The 22,445-nt window shown below is 43.4% G+C and overlaps 1 protein-coding gene across 1 annotated transcript in view; it reads left to right on the top strand.

The window, feature by feature from the left end:
• Positions 1–22,445, top strand: part of LOC141983318 (sodium channel protein type 5 subunit alpha-like) — a 132,405-nt gene that overhangs the window by 82,556 nt on the left and 27,404 nt on the right. Inside the window, exons 18-20 of the mRNA XM_074946338.1 lie at positions 2,214–2,360; positions 6,420–6,543; positions 19,848–20,002. Of these exons, the coding sequence (XP_074802439.1) occupies positions 2,214–2,360; positions 6,420–6,543; positions 19,848–20,002 (426 nt within the window). The remainder of the gene's footprint in view (positions 1–2,213; positions 2,361–6,419; positions 6,544–19,847; positions 20,003–22,445) is intronic.

Raw genomic sequence — 22,445 nt, 5'->3', positions numbered from 1 at the left:
ACACGTCATGTATGCTTTCCCACCAATTCCACTGATATCACATGTGATACACAACATAAGAACAGACAAGGCCAAGGTTATCCTCATAGTCCTGACATGGCCCAGACAAGCATGGTACCCTTACCTGATGCGCATGGTGATATGCACCCCTTGAGCTCTTCCTCATCATCTGGACCTGCTGTCTCAGAACAATGCTCGCACACTTTCCCTGAATCGAGAGAAACTCCACCTACAAGCATGGCTCCTGCATGGTTCCATCATGGCAAACTAGTCTGCTCAGAACAAGTTAAACTCGTGCTACTAAACAGCAGGAAGATGACCACATGTAATACTTACCTTAAAAAATGGAAGATATTCTCCTCCTGGTGTCAAGAAATACACTTAACGGCCTCCACAGCACCACTGTCATTAGTGTTGGAATACCTACTGGAGCACGTTTAGCAGTGAGCTCAACCAAAGTCCATCTTGCAGCCATTACTGCATTCCATCATGAGATTGACAGGACCTCGATCTTCGCACACCCAATTACTAAATGGGTCTCCAGAACATTTACCCAGAAGTTTGTCAACCTACCCTGGCCTGGGACCTCAGTCTGGTATTGAAATGCCTCACCAGACCACCATTGGAACCCTTAGCCACCTACTCCGTGCTGCATTTGTCCATGAAAGTGGCCTTTTTGGTTGCTATTACTTCCGCCAGATGGGTGAGTGAGATAGGGGAGCTCATGCCAATCCTCCGTACACAATATTCTCTAAAGATAAGGTCATTCTACAGCCGCACCCAAGATTCCTACCAAAAGTAACATCAGCCTTCCATATGAACCAACCAATCCATCTTCCCACGATCTATCCCAAGCCTCACAGCACTCCAGCAGTGGCCATTTTGCATACATTGGACGTTAGGCATGCATTAGTGTTTTACCTGGGAAGGACCAAACCTTCCCGAAAATCTCCTAGACTGTTTGTTTCTACTACAGAGCGTTCGAAAGGCTGCACAATATCCACTCAGAGATTGTCTAAATGGATCTCCCCATGCGTTCAACAGTGCTATTGTATTCGGAACATGGACCCTCCTGCGAACATCAGAGAGCATTCCATACAATTGGTTTCTACCTCAATAGCGTTCCTCAACAATGTTTCGATATTAGAGATTTGTAGGGCGGCCACTTGGGCTTCTGTCCACACGTTCACTGAGCACTATGCAATCACTCCAGACTCCAGGGCTGACACCATAGTTGGCCTAACCGTACTTACCTCTATGACTCAAATGAACCCGAAGGACCTCCTGCCTTCTGAAGGGCACTGCTCTACAGTCGCCCGAAGTGGAACACCTCCAGGGACAGCACTTGAAGAAGAAGAGAAGTTCTCCTCCCCTCTACTTCGGAGTTCGCAGTTGGGAATCTGCGGTAGAGAAGGAACTGGAAGGCTTGGGTTGTGCACATGCTAGATGCAGCACCACGAGACTTACTGTGAACACACAGACACTGCTACCGTAAATCTCCAATCAACGGTGCCAGGACGCACAGACATCTGAAGTGGAGCACCCACAGGGACACACATCTTGAAGAACCTCAGTTACTGCACAAGGTGAGTAACTTTCTCATCTATGTTCAGCATCAGTAACCCGGTGGAGAGGAAATTTATTTCTTGGATAAAGTACACAATGTCAAGGGCTCAAATTGTGAATTTTTAACAAGGAGGCCTCACCTTCTTTTTTGTCCTATCAACATGTCCCAGAAAATAATCTTTAGAAGAAGATTAATGGGTTAAGAAAGGAATGGCTCTGTCAACTTATGCTTATTATATTATAGTGTATAGAATGACATTTCTTTGTTTGTCTGAATTTTTGCAGTTCCCTTTTACCTATGGAGTCATGACTGACTATGACTCTAAAATGCTCCCCTTCTGGTCCTGAAGGCTGCTACATAGTTATACTGAGTTCCTCGCTAAGTCCAGATGCAAAGATTCCCGCTGACATCAGTAGGCTTTGGATCAGGCCTGGCTAAACTGTGGGTTCCTTAATTTATTTTAGGTCACCGATGAAAACTTTCCCCTCCTTTATTTCTTTCTGTAAAAATAAAGATACTGAAAATGAGCCATTCAAGGTGCTTTGTGTTCCATTTGGAGAGTTCTCCTTTAAAATTATGTGTGCTGTCCCTCTGCCACCAAAAAGAAAAGAGAAAATAAAATAAACACATCTGAGATTATCTTCAGCAGGAAAACCACCAGAGACAGAGGGGAGAACAAAGTAAAAGATCAGGAGCTTGGTGTAAAGGATCTGCGATTTTCTGTGAAGACTTAAATGAGTTTAACATAGGTAAACAATGGAAGGCTGGATCATCATCTCTGCTACAAAAAGAGGTAACACTGTGTTCATATCTAACATGGAATCACGAACATTGGTTGATTTCCTTTATATCTGTTTTATTTTTTCAGAATTTATAAAGATCATTAATCAAGAAATAATTTTGTACTTTAAATTTTGTATTTATTACCCTATTTTGTGTTAATGCACAAGAACTCTCTAATTTACTAGTCAAAGGATCATAGAAGATTAGGGTTGGAAGAGACCTCAGGAGGTCATCCAGTCCAACCCCCTGCTCAAAGCAGGACTGTCATAAATATAAAGGGAAACCCCTTTAAAATCCCTCCTGGCCAGAGGAAAAATCCTCTCACCTGTAAAGGGTTAAGAAGCTAAAGGTAACCTCGCTGGCACCTGACCAAAATGACCAATGAGGAGACAAGATACTTTCAAAAGCTGGGAGGAGGGAGAGAAACAAAGGGTCTGTGTCTGTCTGTATGCTGCTTTTGCCGGGGATAGACCAGGAATGGAGTCTTAGAACTTTAATAAGTAATCTAGCTAGGTATGTGTTAGATTATGATTTCTTTAAATGGCTGAGAAAAGAATTGTGCTGAATAGAATGACTATTTCTGTCTGTGTGTCTTTTTTGTAACTTAAGGTTTTGCCTAGAGGGATTCTCTATGTTTTGAATCTAATTACCCTGTAAGGTATCTACTATCCTGATTTTACAGGGGTGATTCCTTTACTTCTATTTACTTCTATTTCTATTAAAAGTCTTCTTGTAAGAAAACTGAATGCTTTTTCATTGTTCTCAGATCCAAGGGTTTGGGTCTGTGGTCACCTATGCAAATTGGTGAGGATTTTTACCAAACCTTTCCCAGGAAGTGGGGTGCAAGGGTTGGGAGGATTTTGGGGGGAAAGACGTGTCCAAACTACGTTTCCCAGTAAACCCAGTTAGAGTTTGGGTGGTGGCAGTGGATATTCCAAGGACAAAGGATAAAATTAATTTGTACCTTGGGGAAGTTTTAACCTAAGCTGGTAAAAGTAAGCTTAGGAGGTTTTCATGCAGGTCCCCACATCTGTACCCTAGAGTTCAGAGTGGGGGAGGAACCTTGACAAGGACCAACACCAACTAAATCATCCCAGCCAGGGCTTTGGCAAGCCAGGCCTTAAAAACCTCTAAGGATGGAGATTCCACCACCTCCCTAGGTAACACATTCCAGTGCTTCACTAGCCTCCTAGTGAAATAGTTTTTCCTAATATCCAACCTAGACCTCCCCCACTGCAACTTGAGACCACTGCTCCTTGTTCTGTCATCTCTGAGAACAGCATAGCTCCATCCTCTTCGGAACGTCCCCCCCCCCCCTTCAGGTAGTTGAAAGCTGCTATCAAATCCCCCCCTCACTCTTCTTTTCTGCAGACTAAATAAGCCCAGTTCCTTCAGCCTCTCCTCATAAGTCATGTGCCCCAGCCCCCTAATCATTTTCATTGCCCTCTGCTGGACTCTCTCCAATTTGTGCCCATCCTTTCTGTAGTGGGGGGCCCAAAACTGGATGCAATACTCCAGATTTGGCCTCCCGAGTGCCAAATAGAGGGGAATAATCACTTCCCTTAATCTGCTGGCAATGCTCCTACTAATGCAGCCTAATATGCCTTTAGCCTTCTTGGCAACAAGGGCACACTGTTGACTCATATCCAGCTTCTCATCCACTGTAATCCCCAGGTCCTTTTCTGCAGAACTGCCGCTTAGCCAGTCGGTCCCAGCCTGTAGGTGTGCATATGATTCTTCATCCTAAGTGCAGGACTCTGCACTTGTCCTTGTTGAACCTCATCAGATTTCTTTTGGCCCAGTCCTCCAATTTGTCTAGGTCACTCTGGACCCTATCCCTACCCTCCAGCATATCTACCTCTCCCCCCCCCCAGCTTCATGTCATCCACAAACTTGCTGAGGGTGCAATCTATCCCATCATCCAGATCATTAATGAAGATGTTGAACAAAATCAGCCCCAGAACCAACAAATAGGGCACTCTGCTTGATACCTGCTACCAACTAGACATCAAGCCATTGATCACTACCCATTGAGCCTGAAGATCTAGCCAGCTTTCTATCCACCTTATAGTCCATTCATCCAATCCATACTACTTTAACTTGCTGGCAAGAATACTGTAGGAGACCATATCAAAAGCTTTGCTAAAGTCAAGGTATATCATGTCCACTACTTTCCCCATATCCACAGAGCCAGATATCTCATCACAGAAGGCAATCAGGTTGGTCAGGCATGACTTGCCCTTGGTGAATCCATGTTGACTGTTCCTGATCACCTTCCTCTCCTCCAAGTGCTTCAAAATGGATTCCTTGAGGACCTGCTCCATGATTTTTTTGGGGACTGAGGTGAGACTGACCAGTCTGTAGTTCCCTGGATTCTCCTTCTTACCTTTTTTAAAGATGGGCACTATATTTGCCTTTTTCCAATCATCCAGGACCTCCCCCGATCACCATGAGTTTTCAGAGATAATGGCCAATGGCTCTGCAATCACATCAGCCAACTCCCTCAGCACCTGTATCTGGCCCCAGGCACTTGTGCCTGTTCAGCTTTTCTAAATAGTCCTTAACCTGTTCTTTCACTATTGAGGGCTGCTCACCTCCTCCCCATACAGTGCAGCCCAGTATAGCAGTCTGGGAGCTGACGTTGTCTGTGAAGACCGAGGCAAAAAAAGCATTGAATACTTCAGCTTTTTCCACATCATCTGTCACTAGATTGCCTCCCCCATTCAGTAAAGGTCCCACACTTTCCCTGACCACCTTCTTGTTGCTAACATACCTGTAGAAACCCTTTTTTGTTACCCTTCACATCCCTTGCTAGCTGCAACTCCAGTTATGGGAGTCCCCAGATATCTTAGCCACACAAGTGTTCACAATTGCATCATAACATCACTAATAAATTTAGCTGCATTAGCTGTATTTATCTTGAAGTATTCTGTCTCACTGGTGAAGGGTAGAGTAAGTGGATTTCAGTGAATGGAAATGGCACAATGCTGTATTTCTAAGTATTGATATAAAACATTAATAGGAAGAGAAATAGTCCTGAGTTACTGAAATAATTTTATTAAAAGGGTCACTATAAAATTAACATTACCTACTTTATTTTTCTTTAAATCTGAATTATTGAAATAAAGAGGTGTTAAAAGATTGTCCCAGAAAATTCTGGTGTGTGCAGCGTGTTCTTTCTTTTTGAGTTGGAAGAACTTTAAGTGAATGTTGTATATGTAATCATGAGTATTCAGCTTTGAAAATTGCTCCTTCGGTCAGAGAAAGGAAACATACCATGTGGCCTGTGAGACGAATCAAAACAGCTCAAATTTCAAACACAGAATATTTTAAATGAATTGCTCACAAATAAACTAAAGTCCAATGATTATTCACAGAAATATTTTGGAGAAAAATTTTGAACAATGAATATATGCAATTTGGAAACAGTAAAAATAATTGAATAAATTATTAGTTATGAGTTATTCACACATCTCTAGTGGTGTGACATCCTAAATATAATGAAATAGGATGGAAGTCTGTGCTAGAGAAGAATACATGATGTGATTACATATTCTACTTCATGTAAACTACCATGGGCATTTCATAGTTTCATTCTGAACAGAAAGTTTTAGAGCTCTACAAAGTAGTCCTTTGATGAAAATTATATTTTCTCTTTTTGCCTTCTCTATTTTTTCATGTGTTGTCCTCTGTTTTAATTGTTTTCAGCCCAAGCTAGTAGAGTGTTTTAAAGCCTATCCATGTTTGAAAACCACATGTACTTGAATGCAGAGAAATTGGAATCATTCCCATTTGTGAGCTTTACTAGAGTGATTAATCTGGTTCCTTTTAAATATAACTTTGACTTCCGTTTAAATTGATGTGGAGATTTTTCGGGGATCACACACACTGTAAAGCAAGAGGCCATTTCAGGACTGCTATGTTGTTAATAAGTACAGTACCCAACTAAATTTTATATTTTTGAATATTTCCCTTAATTATAACTGTTCACCAATGTACGTATTCAGTTTATTTTAAAGCACAATGACTGCATTAAGGGAAAATTGGTGCATTGTCTTTTATTGTGTAGCAACTTGATGACATCAGCTGTTCTGAAGGCAGCACAGTGGATCTGACAAATCCTGAGGAGCTTCTGAAACAGATCCCTGAGCTAGCTGAATACTTAAAGAAACCTGATAACTGTTTTCCAGAAGGTAAGGATCTGCTGATTTCAGTATGACTAGGAAGTGAGAAGAATAGCCCACAGTAACCTGTTCTCCTAGCTAATCCTGAGACACTCAGGCACTCAACACCAAGGCACTCTGTCGATTTGCAAAGTATTTAATGATAAAAATACTTTAATAATACATAATTACCTAGTACTTGTGTAGCACTTTTCATCCATAGATCTCAGTAATAGTGAAAACATATGTGAAATAGGCAGAGAGAATTTGTTAGTGTTCGGTTGAATTTCTCTAGGATGGTAAGCCTGGAAGCCCACTTTAAATTGCTGTATAGCTTTTAGCTTTACAAGTTTATTTCAGTCAATATTTGTGCTCAATGCGCTTTTAAATTTTCAAAGCTGGCTCCTTCTAGCCAAAACTATCCATAACAAGATTATTATGGTTGTTGCTAGAGAAAAGTTAAATTTATTAACATTTCCTTCAAACCCTTATATCAATTATTACTCTGAACAAAGGATAGTCTCCCCCTGTTTGTACTAGATGTAATGGTGTACCACATGTCAACAAGGTCAGTTCGCAGTTGGATTAATTTCCTCCTGGGTTACAATTCTATATAACTGTAAAGGAATAGAGTTCCTGGATAATTAACTCTTTGATTTTAGAAAGCCTGACAGTACTCAGATCCTTTTTCCCACAGTGTTCTCGCTCCTTGTCACTTGCATTAGCTGACATGCTGTTTCTTCCTACTGGCTGGAGAGCACTATCCTTGGGTGTCTAGACATCCAGATAGGGAGAATCAGAGGAGAAAACCAGCTATAGCACACACCCTTCTCATCTATCTCCTCAGCAAAAGGAGTTTTTTTGAAGAGGAAGAGATGGGACCAGATGAGGAAACACCGCCAGCAGCCAATATATCTTACTCTTTGTCTGATGAGACAAGAATGCCTTCTCCTCCTGCCTTTTGAGATGACTTCAGACGTTTCAAGAGAGTAGCTGAGATTTTACAATTTTCATTGGAGGAGGTTCAGGAAATGCACCATCAGCTGGTAGATATACTCCACACCATGCCCTAAGACAAAGTAATTCCACCAATGAATGAAGCCTTTCTTGAACCACCTAAAACATTGTGGCATCACCCAGTGACTGCACCTCCAATGTGCAAGAGTGCAGACAAAAAATGTTACGTGCCTGTGAAAGAGACAGAATACCTATTTGCACACCCAATGCTGAATTCGTTGGTGATGGATGCTGTGAATGAGCTCAATAAGCAACACCACTCCAAGACTATCTCATGCTAATGACCAGAAATGTTTGAATTTATTAGGCTGAAAGAGGGGTTTTTTGTTGTTGTTGTTGGCTTCTCTGCAATTTAGAGTGGCAAATTATCAAGCTATCATTGCTAAATACAATTATCTCAACCATAATAATTCACATCTTTTATTGAATATCTTAGTAAAAAAAGGGAGAGTTTTAGGCAATTATTGTGGAGGGTCATCTTATTACCAAAGCATCACTGCAAGCTTCATTGGATGTGGCAGTTAGTGTCCTGCTGTATGGCAACAGCACTAGTGATAAACTGGGCATTGTGGCTGCAATGTTCTGGAATCCTAAAAGAGGTCCAGATTACTGTATAGAATATCTCATTTGATGGGACAAAACTGCTTAGTGATACCATGGACAAACCTCTCCACCTGCAGGAGGCAGGAAAGGATTTCTCCATTTTATGTTAGTTTATCTCCTCCCTCTGAAGCATCAGGGATGGCCACGGCTGAAGATGGGACATTGGAAAGGGAGTGCCAAGACTCTGAGGTTGCACTGAGCATTCTCTCTCTCAGGTGCGTGCCTGGTGGGTTCTTGCTTACATGCCCAGGGTCTAATTGATTGCCATACGTGGAGTCGGGAAGGAATTTTCCTCCAGGTCAGATTGGCAGTGGCCGTGGGGGTTTTTCACCTTCCTCTGCAGTGTGGGGTAATGGTAATTTGCTAGCATTAACTTGGTATATGTCACTTAATCATTTCCCTGCCACTGCAGGGGCCTCAGGCATTAGTGCGCCTTTGTGCCTCTTATTTTCTGCCTGTGGCACATAGTAGTTTAGTCTCCTTTGGGCAGTAAGACTTTGGTCTAATTTCGGTCATTAGGTTGTGAGCACTGGGTGGCGTTGGTGGCCTGTGATATACGGGAAGTCAGACTAGGTAATCTGATGGATCCCTTCGGCCTCAAACCATGACTGTGACACTCTTTAAAAGATCTGAGGGCAATGCTTCCTTCATTCAGGATTTATACTTCTGCTAGCAAAAGAAAATACAGCAGGTCACAGACATACCAAAGATCCTCATCTAGTTCAATTTCCAGCCTATCACAGGGCATCGTAGCCACCTAGAAAGAGATCTAAATTCCAGAAGAATAGACCTTCCACATCTGCAACTGCAACAACAGAATCTTCCACATCTGGCAAGCACTCATTTTGTATGCAGTGTTGTAGCTGTGTCAGTCCCAGGATACTAGAGAGACAAGGTGGGTGAGGTAATATCTTTCATTGTACTAACTTCTGTTGGCGAGAGAGATAAGCTTTCAAGCTACACAGAGCTCTTCCTCAGGCAGGTGATGACCCGAGGAAAAGGTCTGTGTAGCTTGAAAGCTTGTCTCTCTCACCAGCAGAAATTGGTCCAATAAAAGATATTACCACACTTCACATTGGTTGAGAGCTGTGAACCACTTCACTGTTTGAATTTACAGCTGCATTACCCTTCTACTTCACCATTTGGAGACCATCTTTCCATTTACAAAGACTCAAGGGAAAGTTTACATCAGACAAATGGGCATTAGAAGTAATAATCCATTCCTCCACCCCATCCACTTTCCCTGTCCCTTTTCAGGGACTCCTCTCACAAGAAGGTTTTTAAGAAAGGAGGTAGAATCTCTTCTACAACTAGAAGATATGGAACCAGTTCTGTTCCCCTATGTGGGAAGGGTTTTTTACTCAAAATGCTTTAGTGTCCAAGAAGGTAGGGTGGAGACCTATTTTGGACCTCAGAATACTGAACACCTTCATCCAGACACAGAGATTCAGGATGGTTACCTCAGCAGCAGCAACAACAACAGTAGATCCAAGTGACTGGTTTGCACACCTTGACCTCCAGAATGAATATTTTCTTATAGCAAAGTGATTGGCCATGATCACTTTCAGCACTGTGTACTTCCATTTGGCTTTTTGATTGCCCCCAGGGTTTTCATGGAAGTTCTATCACTAGTAGCAGCCTACCTAAGATATTTAGGAGTTCAAGTTTCCCCTTACCTAGATGACTGGCTCCTCAAGGTTGATCTTATGACAAAGTAGAGTCAGCAATAAACAAGGCTATAACCATATTCAAGACTCGAGGGTTAAAACTCAACAAAGAAAAGTCCACTTTGATACCCATTCAGCTCATTGAGTTTATAAGAACCAACTTGGACTCCAAAACTGCCCGAGGTTAACTGCCGGAAGTTACTTATCAGGGGACAGGTTTGATACAAAGTCAAGCCTCATTTTCCAACTGCACTTGAGTCCACACAAAACAGCAAGTACTTGTTGAGTCATTATGTCTACATGTACATTTGTAACACCTCATGCCATATTGCATCTTCAGTGCCTTAAAATATGGTTAAAGAGTGCTTATATACACAAAAATACAGTCAAAACAGGTCACTGTGAGTTCCTTAGATGGTTCTTGACTTGCTCAGTTGGTGGGTGGAGGGATCCAAACAAGGTGTGCGTTGGAGTACGTTTTACTCTTTCCCACTCACCTTACCCATGCAGACTATAGTGACAAATGCCTTTGTAATAGTCTGGGGTGCTCATCTTTAGGATCATGTGATCAGAATCATGACAGATGACAAGGCGACCGTAGTTTACATAAATCATCAATGAGGAATGAGAGCTTTCTCCCTATGTACAGAAGCAGGGAAACTAGAGATTTGGTTTATAAGACATCAGATTACCATTTTGTCTGTATACTTACTGGATCTATAGAACACTACAGCAGACAAAGTAGACATTTCCTGTGGGATCACGAATAAGAGCTGAACCATTCAGTGTTTTACAGAATATTTGCTAGCTGTGTACTGTTTAAGGGGAAGTCTAGGTCACAGCTTTCTAGAGGATAAATTCCTCATAACATGGTCAGGGAATTTGGCTTATGCCTACCCTCCCACTCTGTGTTGCTTTTGAAGGTGCTGAAAAAGATAAAGCAAGACAAGGTGAGAGTCATTCTTACAGCACCAGCATGTGCAAGACAGATATAGTTACCAGACCTTATTAATGTCTCAACCTAATTTATCCCAGCCATCACTTCATTTGCCATTGATGCCCAAATTGCTGACTCAGGACTCTCCATTCCAGTCTTAGTCTGATCCATCTCAAGATATGTTTGCTAAGCCTAGAGATGAACTGTACTGCAGAAGTGCAAAACATTGGTGAACAGCAGAAAACCATCCACAAGAAAGTCTTACCTTGAGAAATGGAAGAGGTTCCAGTCTCGGTGCTCAGATAAATTTGTTAGTCTCTAAGGTGCCACAAATACTCCTTTTCTTTTTGGTGTACACAATGTGGCTTTTCTCCTTCCGATTCTGAATTACCACATTTATTATATCACCTTTTGGGCTGTCCTAAATATAAAGCAAAGAGTAACCACCTTTCTGTATACAGTGCTATAAAATCCCTCTTGGCCAGAGGCAAAACCCTTTCACCTGTAAAGGGTTAAGAAGCTAAGATAACCTCGCTGGCACCTGACCCAAAATGACCAATGAGGGGACAAGATACTTTCCAATCTGGAGAGGGGAACAAAGGGTTTGTCTGTCTGTGTGGTGCTTTTTCCGGGAACAGATCAGGAATGCAGCCTTACAACTCCTGTTAAGTTAGTAAGTAGTCTAGCTAGGAAGGTGTTAGATTTCCTTTTGTTTAGTGGCTGGTAAAATAAGCTGTGCTGGATGGAATGTATATTCCTGTTTTGGTGTCTTTTTGTAACTTAAGGTTTTGCCTAGAGGGATTCTCTATGTTTTGAATCTGATTACCCTGTAAGGTATTTACCATCCTGATTTTACAGAGGTGATTCTTTTACCTTTTCTTTAATTAAAATTCTTCTTTTAAGAACTTGATTGATTTTTCATTGTTCTTAAGATCCAAGGGTTTGGGTCTATGTTCACGTGTACAAATTGGTGAGGATTCTTATCAAACCTTCCCCAGAAAAAGGGGTGTAGAGCTTGGGGGGATATTTTGGGGGAAGACGTCTCCAAGTGGGCTCTTTCCCTGTTCTTTGTTTAGAACGCTTGGTGGTGGCAGCATACGGTTCAAGGACAAGACAAATTTTGTACCTTGGGGAAGTTTTAACCTAAGCTGGTAAGAATAAGCTTAGAGGGTCTTTCATGCAGGTCCCCACATCTGTATCCTAGAGTTCAGAGTGGGGAAGGAACCTTGACATGGGCTTAAAGATCTTTGGTTTGTCCTTGAGTCCAGTGATCACCTAGTCAGATTTCCTGTATAACACAGGCAGTAGAACATCCCCAAAATAATTCCTTGAGCATATCTTTTAGAAAAAAACAATTTTGATTTAAAAATTGTCAATGATCGAGAATCCACCATGATCCTTGATAAATTGTTTCAATGGTTAAGTACTCTCACCGTTCAAAATGTACATGTTATTTCCAGTCTCAAATTGTCTAATTTCAACTTTCAGCCATTGGATCATGTTATACTGTTCTCTGCTAGGTAGAAGAGCCTATTATTAAATATTTGTTCCCATGTAGATACATATACACTCTAATCTAGTCACCCCTTAACCTTCTCTTTGTTATGCTAAATCAGGGGTTCTCAACCTATTTATCATTGTGGGCTGCATATATGGCCCACAAAGTGTTACCTGGGCCACAGGTTGAGAACCACGGTGCCCCCCATCTAACCCCCCCACACACAAACCCCTATGCTCAGTGCCCTCTGCCCAGAGACCTCTCCACAGGGTGGGGGCAGGAGCGGAGAGCTGGGTGTGGGGCAGGGACCCCAACCCCAGACCCTGCTGTGCAGGAACCCTCTCTGTGCAGCCAGCAGCCCAGAGCCCACCATGTGGCAGGGCAGCCAGCTGACTGGACCCCAATCCCCACCACACAGCAGGGCTGCCAGGAGCCCGGAGCTCGCCACGCAGCAGGGCAGCCAGCATCCTGGAGCCCACGGTCTTTAGCACACAGCTGAGCTGGGCCGCAGCTGTGTGGTAATGGGGCCTCATGTGGCCCATGGGCTGAGAACCTTGTAGTCATTGAGGAGTCAAGCCAAGGGTCCAACCAAAGTCTGAGTGAGGTGTCAAGCCAAGGGTTGAAGCTGGAGTCAGAGTGAGGAGTCGAGCCGGAGATAGAGTCAAGGCTAGGACAGAGGAGCAGGGAACTAGAGCGAGGAAGGAACACAGGAACTTGGGGTATTGGAGGATCCGGGATAAGGAGGCAGGAACCCAGACCAGGCTGAAAGGCAGGGCTCAGGAGTCAGCTGAGTAGGCAGGGTCCGAAGTGGCAGCCAGCAAGGGATTCACCTACTTCCTCAACAACTTCCTGTGCCTCCTTCTGGCTTAAGTGGTGCGTCTGAGCCGATTGGTGGAGCTGGATGTTTTCCCAGTCAGGAGCTTTGTGGGTGGAGCCCTTGCTGAGCAATGGATGGTGGCTGTGGTCTGAGCGCTACCTGGGGACCTATGGGCCTGGGTTCAAGATCCATGATTTCCTCACAAAATACTCTCTACCACCTCTAAGGGCTAGCAGAAGAAAACTAAGAACTGTTTAATAGATAATAAGACCGTGAAGGAGCTTTGGACAGAGAGGATTCCGACTCAGACCGTGCAGCAATGAAAAGGAACTGGAGAAGTGGTAGGTCTGCACCTCCCATTATACCATGGTACTGAGTGTCAAAGTCAGATTCAGGACTCACATAATTTGTCAGACCACTCTGTTTATTAGCAAAGCGCTTTGCCAATGCACCCAGATATGTGAGCCCCTCTCTGAGACTCAAGCTAACTTATTTATACAAATAAGCCAAAGCCAATTTAACGTAAGAGACAAAAGGAAGCAGAAACTGATGCAAGAGGAGTTTCAGGGCACAGGAATAGACTCACAAGATTTTCTTGTTTCCTGTACCATTGTGTGCATGTGTACCTATGTGTGGAATACACATAGGCACCAGTACTCAAAGAAGAATCGGCACTTCAGTTGATTTTACTATTTAGGAAAATGGATGATGAATAAGTACAACAAGTTTGAGTAATGTGCTGAGATTGAAAGGAAACTTTTCCTGATAGTCATCCTCCATTTTCCACTCTGCCATTAAATTATTTTCCAGGATATTTGCTATAAAATAAAACAAGTGTGTGTGTATATATATATATATAATTCTTAGTTTGACTCTTTCTCTCTTCCCGACAACCTTTGTATGCTGCTTTGTGTGTTTAGGCCCCAATCCTGCAAACACTTACACACATACTTACTGTAAACAGGTGAATAGACTTCCAGGGGGCTACTCACCTTCTTCCAGTTAAGATCATGCATAAGTTTGAACTAGTTTATGATCCTGCAACAAATTTTTAATCCATGTGACTAGTTCTGCAGAAGCTGTATCCTCTCTATCTAGACAATTTCAGTTCAAAAACAGGAAAATTATTACAGACCAGATCCTCAAGTCTAGCCAAATTACTCTCAGCATAGGACCCAAGGTGGGGAAAGAAAAGGTGACTATCCTGATGGTAGCCGGGGCCAGTTCTGCCCCAACATAAAGTAGAGCAGTCTCTACCTTGTTCTGACCTTTAGGCTTCTCTAATCTGTGCCCACAGCAATGGCCTCCAAGGAGCTGTTCTGCTGGCTGGAGATTACTGGAGTGCAAAGCACTTCTAATCCCAGTACATGCCTCATGAGATGGGGAAGGATGAGCTGGTGCAGAGCTGGCTATGTCACTTCTACAGGAGACGGGAACCTCCAGCTTCCCTGTCAGAGATTGACCCAAAGGGACCTGACCGGGGCCAAGGATCTGGCCATACATTTTCAGTTCATAGCCAAAAGAAAGTATAAATTCCAATTTAAAGCAGCATTGGGAAGTAGGAACATTTCCAAATACACCAGACTAGCAAATCAAACTATTTACTTTGTGTAAATATTGTATTCTCTGTTTTGTTTTCAGTTTTTCCACGATATCATTATCCTTGTGCATTCTACTGCAGCCATTTCCATTACAAGCATTTCAGCTATATTACAGTCAATTAACATTTAATTTACAGTCCAAATCACAAGCATAACACCACAATACTATCGGCTTTATTTGTCTCCACCCTGAAGCTACAGTATGAATCTGTTGTTAAAAAAACACAGTAATTTTAGTAGTAGGAGATACCATTAACCTGCCTCATTCTGGATTTTTGGTCAAAATTCAGGAATGGAAGAGATGGGGAGTCAGAAGCAGTTGGAAGGGAAATAAGGATAGGCTATTTACTGTGTACGGTATTTGGAGTTTTTCAAGATGTTTTTTTCCTTTGGGTGCTCCGCCATAGGTGTGCATGTACCTCAAATTGAGAGATTTTTGGTTGCAGTCTGTTCAGTCCACACATGCATCATAACTATCCTTGTGCCCTGTACTAAGGGTACATAGGGCTGTGCTAGACCAACTGCCACTCCAGTTACGTTCTTAATGCAGAATCCAACCACACCAGGTTTTCCAAAGGAGGTGAAAGGCTCCAAGTGAAAGGCTAATGTCCTTCCAACATCCAGAGTATGTAAACTGACATCTACCCTAGAAGTAGGGTAAAACACTGGTAACTGTAACTGTCTCTGGCTTTGACCCTTGCCTTGACTCCTCACCCTGTCTCTAGGTCCAGCCCCCGGCTCTGGTTCCTGGCCCCTGACTCCAACCACTAGGCCTGACTGGCCATGCCTCAGTCCTCACATAGTTTTTCCCCACCTCAAAACCTTCCCTGTTCTCTCCCCTTGGGAGAAGGCCTATGCCCAGAGATCAGGGGTTTAAAAACCGTGTTTCCTACCCTGCTCCTTCTCAGTCAGTGGTAATCCTGGGCACAGCCTTTTCTGCCTTGGATAAGCTTATATCTCCACCAACTGCAGCATCTACTGCTCCTTCCCTCCCCAAACCTGAGAGGGACAGGAGCTTCAATTGAGGAAGTGTCTCATGGAGAAAGCCATGAGATCCCAGTAGGATCCGGGCTGGGAGAACTTAGAGCAGCACCTCTATGAGCATGAGCTCCAGAACAGAGGTCAAATCTACTAAGTCAAAGGACCCATTGTCTTGGGCCTTTCATGAGAGAAGGGGTACACTTAAAATACAGGACCAGGTACACTTCCAAATCTGTTCCCAAAAGAAGGGATCCCTCCCTGACTCCTTCCAAATCAGATTAAACCTTGTGCTTGAATCCTAAAGACTTATGCCTTTCTAAACCTCCCAACCACAAGGGTAAGGCATGCAGAAGCAAGGATCCACTGGTACTGACTCTGGTTCTGACTACTAAGCCAAAAGAGCACCATCTGCTGGCACTGACCATCAGCTCCAGGCAAGAATCTTCTCCGATGGTACTGACTCAACCCCATAAGGATCAGCCAACTGCTAAGCCTGTGAAAGTGCTGGATCTGCCCATACCAACTACTGGGACACCTTGTATTCTTGGATTAATTGAAACTTCTACCTTTCTGGATGGTATCTTCACTTTCCCTACCCTCAATTTCCTCTTCTCCCAAGTCCAGTTCTTCTACGGATGGTTTTGACACCAAAAGAGGAACCCACCTTGAGGAGAAGGAGCTACTCCCCTACTCTGTCCCCAGGCTGGAGTCTACATCTCCCAGTATCACTGTTATCGCTGGATCCAACCTTCTGTTCAGTCAAATCTGACATTCAAGATGAGCAATCCACCTCCACAGAGGGAGATTAGCCCTGACAGAACCTGTCTTGGACCCTCCCTCCACCCAGACACTATTACCCTCTGAGGGACCGATAGTACCCAGTGGAGTCCTCCCCAACCAGCTTTCAAACCATCATACTGGCCCTACTGAGGCCCATGGGATCCCTATGCATCGCACTTTTGATTCATGCAAGAGTGTCACTGACTCTCTTCCCCTAGACAACACCAACCAGCTCCACCTGAGTATGCAGAAGAGGAAGATATTCAGCTCAAACCCCTGGTAGCGGCAGTACCAGCAAGCATATCATCTTTCTTACCTGATGAGGTTAGCGTCCTATCTTTGTCATCCCTGACTGATGACAACAGGCAATACCAAGAACTCTTGAGGAGGGTAGTGGCTGACGTCCAGATCCCACTTCAGCATAAGCTCCTGGGCATCCTGCAGCCTACTCGTCTCAATCAAGTGGCTCTCCCTCTAAATGAGGCCATCGTGGAACCTACCAGGGTGATGTAGCACAGACCTGCATCTTGGACTGCTACACGTAAAGGGGCTGAACATTGTTTTGTACCTACCAAAAGCAGAGGAATTTTTGTTCACCCATTCGCCCCCAACTACCTACTTGTACAAGCAGCCATAGAAAGATCTGGGCAGCAACATCTCAAGACTACCCCTGCAGACAAGGGTGCTTAATGTGTTGACCTTCTAGGGAAGTAGGTATTCTCACTAACCAGCCTCCAGTTTAGAATTGCTAAGTACCAGGCCCTGTTAGCGAAGTATGATTTTGTGAAGTACTCCAAGTTCCTGAAGTTTAAGGAGTGACTCACTCAGTGACAGACGATCCAATTTCAAACTCACATTGATGAGGGTAAACTGGTAGCAAAGACATAGTGGACATGGCTAATACCACATCTAAAGCCATAGCAACTGTAAAAGTTATGCGGTGTGAATTGTGGCTTCACACTTTGGGACTCTCAAGGGAGGTTAGAATACCATCAAGGATCTTTCCTTCAAGTCTAATCTTTTTAACGAGAACATAAATGGGTCCTTACGCTCATTAAAGGACTCCAGGACAATCCTCCACTGCAATGGCATTTATATCCCAGCCCGTAAGAGGAAATACCATAAACAGCTGTAGAAGCCAATTCCTCTCCCACTATCTTTCTACCACCTTCTCCATTCAGGCTGTGCTGCAAGTGCCAGAAGGTCCAAGGACCAAAATATGTAGCCTCATCCACCTCGATATCAGCCACGCAATCTCACTCACCAGCAAAGGGTTACTTTTGCTGGGACATTCAAGAGTTGCAAACCGTCACAGACACCATCCCCTGCTGCTTCCTAAACCTTTTAGTGGCTGCCTAGCATACTACGCCGACAACTGGAGGGCCACAACAATGGACAGATGGGCACTAGATATCATGCACTCTGGCTACATCTAGTTTCTTTTCCAATCTCTCTTCAGAGACCACTCTCACAAGGAAATCCTCCATCAGGAGGCAGACTCTCTCCTCACAAGGGGCTATAGCAGGGGTAGGCAAACTTTTTGGCCCAAGGGCCACATTGAGGTTGCAAAACTGTATGGAGGGCCGGGTAGGGAAGGCTGTGCCTCCCCAAACAGCCTGGCCCCGCCCCCTATCTTCCCCCTCCTACTTCCTGCCCCCTGACTGCCCCCCTCAGTACCTCTGACCCATCCAGCCTCCCTGCCCCTTGTCCCCTAATTGCCTCCTCCCAGAACTCCCAGCCTCTAACTGCCCCCCAGGACCCCACCCCCTGCCCCCTGTCCCCTATCCACACCCCCGCCCCTGACAGGCCCCCCAGGACTCCCACGCCTATTCAACCCCCCTGCTCCCCGTCCCCTATTCACACCCCTGACAGGCCCTCCAGAACCACTGGCCACATGTTTGTGAAGGTCACTTTTCTTGTTGCTTTCATGTCAGCCAGAAGGTAAGCTGGGGTCACTCATGGCCCACCCTCCATACAGTACTTTTGATAAAGAGAAGGCATCTCTTCATCTCCACCTGAAATTTATTCTTAAATTAATTTCCAAGTTCCACATCAATCAATTTACTTGGCAGTTTTCTTTACAAAACCTCATGCCTTTAGCAAGGAGAGGAGGCTTCACCTCTGTCAGATGAGCTTTGGCTTTCTATCTGCAAAGAATGAAACCAATTAGGAAAACCACTTAGATTATTTGTTGCTATAGCAGAATAAACACAGGGTCAAGCAATATTTGCTCAGAGACTCTAAGTGGATTTCTGACTGTTTCCTCTTTGCTATCAGTGAGCACAGTTCCTTTCCTTGAATGGGATGAGGGCCCATTTCACTAGAGCATAGATTACTTCGGTAGTATGTTTTAGAGAACTGCCTATGCTGAACACTTATAAGGCAGCAATCTGGAGTTGCATCCACACCTTTACAAAGCATTAAGCTTTAGTCCAAGCCTCTTCTGCTGATTTCAGTCTTTGGAACAGCAGTATTACAGAATCTATACCCTCTGCATCTTTGCACCTCCTTCTTTCTTGACTACTGCTTACCAGTCACCCATGTATGGAATGCATGTAGGGACCAGCACTCAAAGAAGAAATGGAAGCTACTTACCTATAACTGGAGGTTCTTTGAGATGTGTGGCCCCTATATGTATTCCACTACCTGCCTTAGTTCCATTCTGCTTTGGATCATGACTGGATTTGTAGTAGAGGAGGAACTGGAGAGGTGGTCAGTCTGCACTTCCCCTTCCACTTTGGGTACTGACCACAAGAATCTCCAGGATGCAAGGGTTGACCAATAGACTCTGCTCACAAGATTTTCCAGTCTCAGGTGCACTGTGCTCGTGAGTACCCGCATGTGGAATACAGATAGGGAACACATATCTCAAAAAACCTCCACTTACAGTTAAGTAACCTCTATATCTTTTTTCAAGGTGTATGGTGGACACCCAGTTGCTTTGTACATTTGAATCTAGAATGAATAAATGACTAGAAGTTAGAATGTAGGGAACAATAATGCACTATTAAGGAGGTGAACTAGATGACCCCACAGCTCTTCTTTATCTTTAATTTCTGAGATGCAATAACTCCTTCTGCCAACTGTATTATCCTTCCATATTCCAGTGTTAACCATGCTGGTAAACCTCCTCCAGAGCTATGAAATTCGTCATGTTATGTTGCCTTTGTTCTGTGAATCTGAACATCAACATTCTGAGGGTGTTGCCAGTGTTCTCAACAGGTATTGTTGATCGGGAAGGTAACTCACTAAAGGGTGTAAGATATTCCTCATTGCTTAAAAATATTTTTGTAGTTTGTTTTCAAAGGAAAATGGACAGAGAGATGAAACAGCAGAGACACAAATTTAAGGTGACCAAGGAGTTTCCCCTGAACCCAGAAATTTCTACAGCAGTCCTGGGTGTTCATGTATTTACCATGTGTCCCTCTTTCAGGCTGTGTTCGACGTTCCCCTTGCTGCTCAGTGAATACCACAAAGTTTCCAGGAAAAACATGGTGGAACCTGAGGAAAACATGCTACAAAATTGTTGAACACAACTCTTTCGAAAGCTTTATCATATTCATGATTCTGCTAAGCAGTGGAAGCCTGGTAAATTTAATTTAATCTCATATCAGGTTGAATTATAAATGACTTTTTAGCACAGGAAAGAGGGTGTATTTTCAAAGCTGATGGTGGGAGAAGAAGAAAACTGGCCTTGCAAAGGGCTAACTTATTTTTTATAGTAATTGGAAAATACAGTAAATCGAATGACAGAATGAGCAACTCTAACAAGCTGTGATGATTTCCATTCTGGTTGTATATTGGTTTTTCTGAAGCTTTGTCTGGCAGTTATTTCACACACAGAGACTATCATTTTTATATTCATCCTTAAGACCAAAGAGTCTTTCTTGGTGCTAATTCTCTTGGAACATGAAGCTGAATCTACTTTTGAACTAGATTTTTGTATACATCTGAAAAAATACTCCCCTAAAAATTACTGAAAATAAAACTCCTCAGGACAGAAGTGTAGTGTGTCTGTGTGTAAAAGTTACAAGTTAGTAAGTTAGTGTGAATTAAATAAGTCTAAAGGGAGTTAAGTTTGTGTAACTTACATATTGAGGGGCCAGAAGATTTAATTAACTTTGTCTCCCTCTTGACTTACACTTTCTTAAACTTGGGATATCCTGCACCTTTAAAAGGCTTGGTCACTCTGCACTCAGTTGCATAGCCTCACTTTTGTGTTAGATTCTGTTTTGCTGCCAGTACAATAAAGCGGACAGCTGTACTTAAATCAGCAATCCCTAAGTCTATCTTCTTGTCTGCTGGTTCCAAGTATAACATTGGTGACAAGGAGCTTCTGTCCCATGGGTGTCCAGTGCTCTCACTGCCTGCCCAAGAAGGAGAAAAAGTAAAAAAATAATATTTAAAAAAGGAAAAAAGTTCATTTCGAGGCACAAGGTAGCAGACTGAAGCTTTTGTCCCAAGAAAAACAGTGTCGACCAGCCAGAAAAACAGGGAAAGTAGGCAAATAGGGCAGAACAAAGAAGGAGGCGGTTGCAGTTGCTGCTGATTGACCAGACATAGAGCAGTGAGGATGAAGCAGCCATCTTGGATGACCTCATGCAAGAAGACAGAAAGAGACAGCTTTAGCCTGCAGTGTATACAGCCAGCAGAGGGAGCCCAAGTACTGTCAAAGGAGTAACCAATGTATTTGAGCATGAGCTTTCGTGAGCTACAGCTCACTTCATCGGATGCATACTGTGGAAACTGCAGTAGACATTATATACACAGAGACCATGAAACAATACCTCCTCCCACCCCAGGGAACAATACCTCCTCCCACCCCAGGGAGGAGGTATTGTTTCATGGTCTCTGTGTATATAATGTCTACTGCAGTTTTCACAGTATGCATCCGATGAAGTGAGCTGTAGCTCACGCTCAAATAAATTGGTTAGTCTCTAAGGTGCCACAAGTACTCCTTTTCTTTTTGCGAATACAGACTAACACGGCTGTTACTCTGAAACCTGTCAAAAGAGTGATTCTGCTCTGTCAGCACACAGCCAGTAAAGGGAGATCAAGAACAGACAGTGTATGGTTTAAAAAAAAATCAGTGGAAAAGCAGAGATCCAGAAGGGTGTGTAGATCAACAGGATAGAAGTAAAATGGCAACTCTTCTGGGCAATGTTAGTGAATTTGAAGAGAATCGTGAACCATGATTGTGTACTTCAAACATTTTGAGCAATTTATGACCTGCAATTGCATTCCAGATGTACGAGTTTCAACCTTGCTGACAGTGATGGGTCCAAAGGCATACAGACTGCTGCATGATCTACTATATCAAGCTATGCCTGGAACTGCCACATATGCTGCAGTTACTGCGGCAATGCAGGAATATTTCTCTCTTACCCATCAATAATAGCAGAATGATAGCGGGTCCATCAGAGGCATCAGGAAAGGGGAGAGTCAGTGACACAGTTTGTTGCTCCTGTAAAGACAGTGCTCAGAGCATGGTCAGTGTGGACAAACATTAAGTGATGCTTTGTGTGACCAGTTTGTCTCTGGTTTATGCAAAGACTAGATCCAGAAGAAGTTACTGACTATATCAGTGTTACATTCAAGAAGGCTATTGAGGTAGGTATTACCATGGAAATCACAGAGGATTCTCTGGAATTTAGTATGAACCAAGAAGTACGTCTCCTGAATTAGTGAGACAGAGGACCATGAGAATGTGAGTCATTCCCATGTGGCCACTGTGCACAAACTGCACATGCTAAAAAGGATTGCTGGGCATATCTGGTCATTTGGAGAAAGTGCCAGGAGAAAGGAAACATTATGGTTACCTGTTGCACTGTTCAACATCCAACAACACAGAGTAACCATCCATCCAAGAGCACATTTATGAAGACTGTACCTAAGAAAGTATAGAAGTTGGGAATTCATAATGTGGAAAAAGTCAAAAGCTCTAGCGGCACTGACCAAACCATAACACTTCATGATTTAGTTGGGGATTGGTCCTGCTCTGGGCAGGGGGTTGGACTAGATGACCTCCAGA

Source organism: Natator depressus, chromosome 2 (genome assembly GCF_965152275.1).
Source record: "Natator depressus isolate rNatDep1 chromosome 2, rNatDep2.hap1, whole genome shotgun sequence".
NCBI classification, from domain to species: Eukaryota; Metazoa; Chordata; order Testudines; family Cheloniidae; genus Natator; species Natator depressus.
Note: the sequence above shows the minus strand (reverse complement) of the source record. Positions and strands in the feature narration are given on the sequence as shown.